The following is a 10,925-nucleotide window of genomic DNA, read 5'->3' as shown; positions in this document are numbered from 1 at the left end:
TAGGAGAAAATAACAAAGGAAATTAGCAGTTAATTATTAATTGATCCCTCTTTTTTTAAATTTAAAGTTTAGTTATAGTTAATGTTAATTGTTCACTTTTAGACAGTTTTTATGTTCATATTTATTTGTTACAATATTATGGAGACCATTATAAGAAGTGGATTCCAGCTTGTGAAAATTAACTTTTAGTTGAAATCATATTTATGGATATAATCTTAATCATCATACTATAGGCAGAATAGAAATCGTTCTATTCTGCCTCTAGTAAAAATATATAATCCTTACATGGGCCAACTGCTTCTTTATTAAATAGATATTAAGTAATTCTCAGTACTCTGTTTTGTCCCACATTTCAGACCAAAAATCCATAATTTTAAGTTATTTAAATCAATCAATTTAACTCAAATAGTAATTATTTGATTGGATATAACATAATTGAGATCAGTGCACTAGTCAAACTCTCCTTAATGTTTTTCCTGTTTTCACTTCTAGTCTTGTTATAAATTACAACTGTTTTTATTAATTACTATTTCCGTCCTTGACTTTCTATGCACTTTTTTAATCATCTTATCCATGTGTTTAAGTTATTTGAATTTCTGGGCATTGTTTAATCTTATTGTTATTGTTATAAACATTTTTTTTATTTTCATTAATAATATTTTTCAAACAGGTATATAAATCACAAAAGTGAATATCTCATCTTTCATTTCCTTGATATTTTAGTTTTTAACTTCAAATGTTCAAAATTTTATAACAATGTTTAATTTAATTTTAATGTTATAAGTATAAATTAACAGTGTGATAACTATAGTTACAAATGTGGGTACAGACACTTGGTCTTTTAGTTAATTTGTAAATTAAATATACATTAATGAATCATTTAATTTACAATTTTGCTCAGTTACAGTTAAACATTAACTCTAAAATTTGCTGTTTGTACCTGGAAATGTTATATATTAATAAATATGAGGAGAAGATGGATGGAGTGCGGTCAGAGAATACCACAAATAAGATTTTTAAAAACTTATTTATTAGTGCCAACGTTTCGGCCAGAATTTCTAGTGATATATTTACATACTATATTTAATATATAGAAATATTAAAGTAAATATCTAATTGTACAGGCTGAATATAGATAAAAATAAATTAATGAAAGAAGTGGGAAATAAAATCCATGTATAGGTAATTAAATATGTGAGTAAAATAACGTAATTAATGAAATAAAAATATTAAGTTATATAATGCCAAGGAACAAAATATGAATAATTTAATTTAAACATTAAATTTATGGAAAGAAAATATATCTAACTAATATAATATGTAAGTCAAAAAAGAATAAAGAAGCAAAATATAAAGTTAAGCAAGACAAAGAATTAATGGGAAAGTATGACAATTATATATATAGAACAAAACTAATAAAGTTGGTAAGGAAGAATAAGATAAGAATAGAGAAGGAGAACAGGGTAACGGAAAGATAAGAAAAAAGAGAACAAGACATACCTAGCTTGCAAGACGACAGACAAGCAAGTAAAGGTCAGCAGCACAGGTTGCAAGATTCTGAGTTAAAAAGTAAGTTAAAAGAGATGATGAAAATACCACAAGTTGAAGAATATGTTACAAGTTACTTTGAAGGGTAAAAATAAGAATGTTAAAATATTTAAAAGGAAACGTACAAAAGGGTGATGACAAATGATTTAAAAATTATTAAAGAATATAAATTATGGGAGAAAAAAATAAATAAATTAATCATTGTTACTTATTTTATTTTCATACTTTCTAATTACTTCTTTTTCATTCTTAACTTTTATGTTTTGTTTCTTTATTCTTCTTTTTTTTTTTTATTTGCATATTACATTAGTTACATATATTTTCTTTCCATAACTTTAATTTTTATATTATTATTATTAAATTAAATTATTCATGTTTCATTGTTTCTTTCCATTATATAACTTTATATTTTTATTTCATTAATTATGTTATTTTACTCACATTTTTAATTACCAATATAACGTTTTATTTTCCACTTCTTTTATTACTTTATTTTTATCTTTATTCATTCTGTACAATTATTTACTTTAATCTTTCTATATATCCTTAATTCACTGGTTGATATCTTATTTTTTGTTCTTAGACCTGATGAAGGCTAGAAATTCTGGCCGAAATATTGGCACTAATAAATAAGTTTTTTTAAATTTATTTGTATTATTCTCTGACGACATCCCTAACCATCTTCTTCTCATATATATACTCCACGGTCAACTAATTTCTCATCATTATATATTTATATAATTATTTTGCCAATAAGATTATTTTCACCATGCCTTTTGATAACATATAAAAAGTTATCTGTATTATTTTATTAAAATTAAAATGATTAATTAACTAGTTCTACTAATATTTACAAAGAAATTAAATATATTTTAATATTTACCTAGCTCAAAAAATAGTTGGTATTCTCAAAAGTATTGTGCTTGCCATATGTTGGTGTGATTATCTTGAGAAACTTTCAAAATCGATTCCAGAAAGCTATCAGTCTGTATGAAGAAGTGTTTGATATGAACTCTCTGAAGACCTTGATACTGTGTGTTGATTTATATTCTCAGCGTTATTAATGTAGGAAGGTAAGAATGAGATATAGACTAGGATAGACAGGGTAACCAGAAAGGCACTTGTCTTTTGATGTTATCATAACCCTCGAGGAAATGCCTCTCCAGAAAATGTTATGGAAAAAGTCATGCTAGACAAGGCACCAATCTCCTAACCAAGCAGGAAAAAGCTTGATAGGAACTGGTTTTCAGTACTTGTTAGGGAAAAAAAATTTATGTTAAAGAAACAAATCCAAAAAAGCTTGTTGACCAAGTAGAGACATCCTGGTAGAGCCCTGAAGGGACTTAGAGGAAACCTGGAGATGCCTTGTCTCAGCAGAGGGATGCTGTTTACTCTTGTATTAAGTCTATCATTAATGTTGAGTTTTTCAATAATGAATTTTTTTTTTGGGCTCATCTAGAGAATACCTTTGAATCGGTTTTATTGATAATATATACAATAATGTGGTATTTACAAAGTTAGACAAGTTTGTATATATTGTAATATTAAAAAATTACTTAAAGTAAATAAAAGGAAAATTGATAGTTTTTTTTTATTCTCATATCTTAAGTGTAGCTTAGGTTCAAATGAAAAGCTTTAATATTAAAAAGATAGTAGAATTTTATTTTATTTTTAATAACATTTTAAACTCTTAATCTCAGGGCGGGTTTCTAGGTAATCAGAACACTTATCTTTAATAACACTTTTACAATTATACTTAATTACATGTTGAGCTAAACTAACCAATTTATACACTTTTCTTTTGATTGGTGGTTTTCTTTTTCTTTATCTTACAAACAAACACTCACTAAGTGTAAACAAAACATTTTGTCTTCTTTACCAAAATGCTATTTCTAACCGTCAACAAAAGATTCTCTACACCTCCACTCTCAGGAGACGTCCTCTCACCAAGCGATCCAAAACAAAGAATACCTTTTTCTTCTTGGCAGGCTGTTCGATGTCTTCTTTCTCTAGATGTCTACCACTGAGAGAGACAAAGGATGTTCAGGATCTCCTGCATCCATGATACGTCCTTCCTCTGTCCAGATTAAACCAAGTGTCTCACTGGAGAGAGACAAAGGATGTTCAGGATCTCCTGCATCCAGGTTATGTCTTCCCGTCGGCACCTAAAACCCAAGTCCCTCCAAAATCCAAGCTTTTTTACTTCCCCTTCTATAAGTGTTCGTTCTCAACTATGGTTTTGAGTTTTTTCTTATGATTTCCTTTATGAATAATTTTCTTTAATACTTATTCTTAACTTCTATTTTTTCTTAAATTTACTGTAGCTACAAGTATGATGGGAAGTTAAATAAAGTTTAAGATATTTGAATCTGCTCATGGCCGCCATTCAATGGACTTTTTGGAAGGACACATGCCACCATCTTGGCTTTGAACAATATCTTTTGTGACTGCAGATTTTACTGATGAAAATTGGTTAGCTTGCTTTAGGTTTAATACAACAAATAAACAATACTGAAATGATACATAATAGAAAACATTTTAAAAATCATTTATATATAAAAAATAACTATTTTCTTATAAAAGAGGATGTTACAATATACATACAAGTTAATGATTAATTATTTTGTCTTAGTTAAAAAGTTACAACTTAATGAGCTTTGAACATCTTCTAGAAGGGCAAGTGTGGGTTTCTATTAGCTTTTATATTTAAACAGCTTGCAACTATATGTCATAACAAGTCATATACCCATTAGCGAGTTATTTTTTATTTTTCTAAAAGGATCATTGTTTTCAGAGGGAATGGTTAAATGAGTAAATAAAATAATTCTAGACCTAGAATGGTAAACTGAGCTTTAAGCATAAAATTGGGTACTGAATAATAGTTTCCTGACTAGTTAGAAGTTACCTTGGAAAAAGGATGATAAAATTAGAAAATCATTATTTTCTTTTGAACTACCTTAGAACCCTGAACTTCTGAAATGAACACTCTAATTAAATATTAAGAATGGGTAGGAAAATTGATTTTTAGTGAGTATACTAGTGAAGAAATCTGTAAGGTGTTGAATGCCGCATTCGACAGAGATCAGCAGTTGTAATTTACCATGAGAAAGTAGATACAAGAAATTCAGTCTATCAGGAAAGCGCAATAAGTACCTAAATTCATCTTAAATAAAAGATAAGTCCACATTGAAATCTAGATTAGTAGCAAAATCATGGCATTGTCTTCTATATGTGTTATATGTTGAATGCCAATGTAAATATTATCTATTTGAATCATTTTCCAATAGTTAATGCATTAAATTTAGTTATACTATAATGTTATTATCTCAATTAACTTATACCATTGATTACATTCACTTTACTATTAGGTCTAAGTCTTGTTATATTACTAATTAATAAACTGGTAAACACAAAAAGATATTGGAGAATGAATGTAATACCCATACAAAAGGGCCTATATGCCATGGTTATTCCTTGAGAAAGAACTGAGGTATTTTTTATTAAGTAGTTATTAATCAATGGAATTCCAAAATATTAAATTATTTAAAACATAGAAATAATAATAACCTTTTTTTTAATCATAGGTCAATATCATAATTATTAATATTATACCTAATATCTAGCCAATTCTTTTATCCTCGTATTTATTTATCTATTTTCAATTTAAATATAATACTTTGGCGATATATGATATCCTTATGGTAACATTTGGATACATATGTCACACATGAGTTGTCATGAAAAAACATTTTGTGTTTATTACATCATTTTATTCAACAAATATAAAAAAATACTTGTGAATAATTAATAATTTAATTAAGAATTTAGTTTATATTTAGTTCTTATGTTTGTTATTGGGGTAAAAAAATTTAATTGAACAAGAGAACTTTAAATATTTTCATAAAAAAATATTATTATATTGTTTTTTATTAGTCCTTACCTTTCTTAAAAGTAATGATTAATAGAAAATGGTTTTCTTTTGTTGATCTGATATCTTTGGGGACATTCAATTTTAAATAAAATTTATTGCATTTTGCAATTTAATAATTATGAATTTTCAGGAATCATGCATATTATTTATGTTCCAAAATTCCAATGTTACAGTTTGATTTAAAAGAAAACAAATTTTTTCTGTATTTATTTGTTATAAAAAATTATGATCAAATAAAGCAAGAAACTATCATGAGAAAATAAAAAATTTATCTGAAAGAAAAGGAATTTAAATTTTTACTGATTTATTTTGAATCTATTTTATTATTATTGGGGCACAGTGGAGGAGGTGAGCTGTGCAAGAAATGACGCTGGCAGGTTCCTCAGCATACCATCTACCACTGGTAAAAAAAAAATAAAAGTAGCCCTAGAGACAACTATGGCACGAGTTCTATTGTTTTCATTAATTTTTAGGTTTGATTGGTTTTAAATAACTATTTGATTTCAGAACCGAAATATTTATAAATCTCTAAAATACACTAAAGGTGCTTAGATAGTTTAAACTCACTGAAAGGATTTATCATCTTAAGTTAATTATCTAAAATAGTTTTAAATAGTAACCTAATAATTCTGTTTTCATTATTGATTTTTTTCTTTATTCTTGACATAAATTTAATTTCAAATAAAATAAAATTTTCTCGAACTATAATTAAATCTGTTATGAAGATAAAATAATAAAATTTAATATTTTGATTCATTATATTTTACTTTATGGATTTTGTATATCATTTGATTAATTTCTTTAACATTGAGGCTATTAAAACATATTAATTTATTAGAAATGGGAGGGAGTTCTATTTTATACTATTAAGGGAGAAACTAATCTAAATTAAAATTTATTGAAGCATTAGATTATATAGAATTAATCATCAAATCTTTATTGTAATTATGTGGTCATTTATTTATTTGAATTATTTAAAATTTGGAAAAAGGGTCAGCCTAATTATTAAAACCATGCCAAAAATATGTGCCCCAACAATTAGTAACAATGCACTTAAATGCGATTGAATTGTCATAGCGCTTTTAATTGGCTATAAAGTTTGGAATAGTAACTGGCTCTGACCATGTAACAACAAATATTGTAGAATCCTATTTCATCAATTTGGTTCTTTACATGTTAAAACCCTATCAAAGAAATTTCTAGTATGACTATAGATAGGGTCATGATTGTATATATACTAACATTTTAGCTCCATATTAATCAGTCAACATTTTGCTCATCAACTCCCAAACTAATGAATTTATTTCTATTGTTATCCCCATTATATTTTAATTGAATACATCATATTTTTATTATGAAATCATAAAAGCTGAAATCTCAAGTAATCATTATACCTTTTAATTTAATGAAGATAGCCATTCAAAACAAGTTTTTTTTAATTTAATAAATTTTACGAAATTTAATATCAGAATTTAAGCTTTTTTAAAATTTTCTTAAAATGGAGTTATAACTCGTGCCTTAGTTGAACTCATGCTCGCGCCTTTTCTCACAAAAAAAAAAAAATGATCTGTTTTCAAATTTTTTTTTTTTGCTTTTACTGCTTTTGTTGTTAGATATTTAAGCATGCTATCCTGCACATAAAATGTTTTTAGATATTCTGTAAGATATTACTCAGATTTTAATTAGAACCTACAAAACTGAATGTTTAGTCATCAGAAAAAAATAAAATAAATTTGGTAATTTCTTCCTTGAAATTATTAACAATAATTATTTTGACTGCAAAATGTGTTTTAGAAAAGGAAAGTGTTTTTAGTGCTTAGAAATGAATTGATATACATTGATATCTATTAAAAAAGATAAAATTGGATTATTAATGAGCACTTGATGGTGATATCATCTGTAATTTTTTTTTTATTTTTAGTGAATACTTAAAGTAAAATTTATCTAAATGTATTGATATAAATTTCTGTTTGTACCTCTTTACTGGTTTTGGAAAATTTAATTCTCAGGAACAACTGAAAAGAATTTAGACTAGTTCAAATTTTAGGCTTGTTGTTTTGTTCACACTGACTGTCATGTTTCCAGCTTACCTTTTGGAGTTGATCCCGATGGCAATCCAGATGTACCCAGCCACATAAGCAATCTTGTTTGTACACTGATTTTTATTTGTAGATAGATGCATGGCTTAGCTTCAGTAAATATTTGTTTATTTTTTTATTTTTTTTTTTTTTTTTATTAAATATTAAATGTTAAGTAAATATTGCATGCTTTTCTGAGTTTGCAAACGTCATTGATGTGTTGTATAAAAACATAGTTTCCAATATAATGTTAAGCTGCCTTCAGTTTCAGGGATGATAGATGTATTTGATGATTTTATTGGAATTATATGTAAATTAATTGATGTATAATTAAGTTATAATAATATATCTAGATTTTAAAACAGGAGAAAATAGTTGGAGTGTTGTCAGGAAAGAAACAAACAGTAAGATATAATTCTGTTTTAATTTATGCTAACATTTCAACTTAAGTAGTATGCCCTTGTCATAGCTAAGAAAAACAAAACACAACCAAAATAGAAAAGAAAAGAATACATATATTTTAGCATTACATGAGGTAACAGGAAACAATAAAATAGTTTATATAGAAATATACATTCGTAAAATGAAGTGGTATGTTATTTGAAAAATATTTATACTTAAAATAATGAAAAATATAATTGAAATAAATAAAAAAAATTATCATTTCTACTGTGATTTTATCTTGTTATGCTTAGATGTGATGAAGGTTTTCAACTTAGACCAAAACATGGACTTACATTAAAGCAACATCATTTCTCACTATTTATTTCTCTCCATACTGCACTCTATTTATCTTTCCCTTGGTTACTTTAATATTTCCATCATTATAACACTTATAGATTAATTAGAAATAAAAATTAAATTTGTATTCAAATTCAAGAACTCAGGAACTGAAGAAATATCCTAGGTAATTAATAAAAAAAAATATATTAATGATTGAATATCACAACTATTTTTCACAATTTCAATAATATTAAATTAATATTTTATATAAAGATTCAATGGGTTTATTTATTTTAGAAATAAATAGTGTTTCTACAAATATTTAACTAAATAAGTCATTGCTAATTTGAAGAAAATTTGACACTTATTATGAATAAAATATTATATAGTGAAAATATTTTAATGGATTTTCATCATTAAGGAGGCATACTTATTTCAAAGTTGAAATTAAATTAGATTTATAACTGTTATATAATTTTTATATTAATTCAAATCTACATTATCAATCTTAAACCCTTATTTAATGTGTCTTTGTGGATTTTAATTCCTATTGGATTATTGCACTCAATATAACAGTGGAAGGTCATTTCTGTTATGCAGAGTTGAATTAAAAATTAAATTTTTAATTTCTATGATAGGTCAATTTAAGCAATACTTTATTGTCTTATAAGGAGGCATGGCAAAATTTTTAGTTGATAAAGCTCTAGTTTTTCTATTTTCCACATTATCTATTTTAAATTTCCACAGTGTCCCTCTATTAAATTGATATTAATGTAACTATTTCACACAACTTCCTTTTAAATCAAATCATTATTAAACACTTGTGTATCAAATTTAAATTGGTATTTAATAATGTAAATACTTTAATTTTGAAATTATGTTGAATTGTTATTAATTTCTCTATTACCTAATATATTATAAACTATAATCACAATTTTTCAAGTAGTTTTAAAATTTAAAAGAATTGTTTTTGAAATTTTATAAAATATGTTTTATTTGTTTCATGATTCTTTTTTTTTTTTATATATATATAAAAAGGAAGTTCAATAGAAGCAGGACACATGGCAAACAGTCCAAGTACTGCCTCAATGTCAAGAAATCAAAGTACAGGAGACCTTACTCAAGATCATAAGGTAAAATTGTAAACAGTTATAATTTAAAAAGCATGGTAAATGGATGATCATGAATCAATAAAGTTTTATAAATGTCTATGTTACAATATGCATAAAATGGTAAGTACATACAGTCTTAGATCAACTTGCCAAAATATTGAGGCCAGAAAATTATAGATACTTAAACCTTTAAAATATAAAAACAGTGTTAAATGGATTTACAAAACAATTTTTATTTACGTAAGCAATTACAATCACTATAAAAACCTATGAGCTAAATAGTTTGTTCCAAGAAAAGTTCAAATTGGAAACAAACAAAATTCAAAATGTGACCTCTTTTAAGTAGTATATTGGAAATTATGTACCCTGCTTATTTGATATCTTTAAACACCAAGCCGCCAACTTTATACTATGAAATATTCAAACTTCATCTTAATTTCTTTTATTTTATAAGACAGATAAGTAAACTAATACAAAAGTAAGGCAAGAACATCACTTTATTAAGAAATTGACTGTCCAGTTTGAAAAAGGTCATAGTTTGCATTTTTACCTGTAACACCAATAATAAGTTAACTTCTAGTTTTATTTTTCTTGTCATATTCATATTTCACAATACAAAAAATTTCATATTTGCAAAAAAAAAAAATAGGAAATAAAAAAAACTATGATATAAATTGTAGTTGGCAAGAGCACAACCTACCAATTATCACCATGCTGGGCAGTCAATGTCAATGTCACTGCTACTATGGCCTACACTAAAATGTGATCTGATGCTAACATACCACAAAGAGATTTGTGTTTTACTATTTAAATAAATCAAAATTCAATAAAAAAATATTAACAAATTTGAATACAGAAAAAGTTTTGTTTACACAAAACCTGCAGGATTTCTAAATATTCATTCAGTTGAAAATTTTCATCAAGATAAATTGCATCCTAAGAGATGTTCAAATTTGCTTTTTTTTTTTCAATTAGTTTGGTAAGGAGTGGAGTTGCTCATTGCTTGGTAATTAAACTCCTAACTCTCAATCCTAGGATTGAGTTTGGTGTCGGTAAACTCTTTCAACTCACCCCACTTCTAAAAAGTGAATACCTGACCCTTCAATAGATTGGGTGTAGAAATCTGGCAGTAAAAAATGAGTGCTGAATATTGTCTCCATATATAATTGTTGATCTAGAAACAGTAATTCTTTATACCATACTGTGCCCAAGACCCTTCATACATTGTTTTGATACTGGTTTTTTTTTTTTTTTTTTACTATTGTTTACTAATTCTGTAAATCACAGAATGTGGAAATCTTGAGTTGAGACTAAGAATTCCTTCCACCATCTTCAACCCACAACAATCTCAGGCCAGGTTAAGATTCAGTGTCTGGAAAAATCTATCTTACTCCTTATACCACTAATCCCAAGAAGGGGGAAAAAAGGGTATATCTATCTTGAACAGATCCTTTTGCTAAAGTCTTTGTCATTCTCTACCTCTTCTTCCCGGAGATGGTAACTTTTTTTAAACATGATACTATTAGGACATAT

The 10,925-nt window shown here is 26.2% G+C and overlaps 1 protein-coding gene across 11 annotated transcripts in view; it reads left to right on the top strand.

Annotated features, from left to right (window-relative positions):
• The window catches only part of Ndae1 (Na[+]-driven anion exchanger 1), a 178,264-nt gene that overhangs the window by 109,236 nt on the left and 58,103 nt on the right, over positions 1-10,925 (top strand). For 9 of the 11 annotated variants that reach the window (XM_067050709.1, XM_067050701.1, XM_067050708.1 and 6 more), the window contains 2 exons: positions 5,820-5,882; positions 9,319-9,413. In XM_067050709.1, coding sequence (XP_066906810.1) covers positions 5,820-5,882; positions 9,319-9,413 — 158 coding nt within the window. The remainder of the gene's footprint in view (positions 1-5,819; positions 5,883-9,318; positions 9,414-10,925) is intronic. The other 2 variants (XM_067050711.1, XM_067050710.1) reach the window with 1 other exon arrangement.

Source organism: Halyomorpha halys, unplaced genomic scaffold, assembly GCF_000696795.3.
Source record: "Halyomorpha halys isolate HHAL.00 unplaced genomic scaffold, Hhal_1.1 Scaffold473.1, whole genome shotgun sequence".
In the NCBI taxonomy this organism is placed as follows: Eukaryota; Metazoa; Arthropoda; class Insecta; order Hemiptera; family Pentatomidae; genus Halyomorpha; species Halyomorpha halys.
The sequence above is the reverse complement of the archived record's forward strand: the minus strand, read 5'-3'. Positions and strand labels throughout refer to the sequence as shown.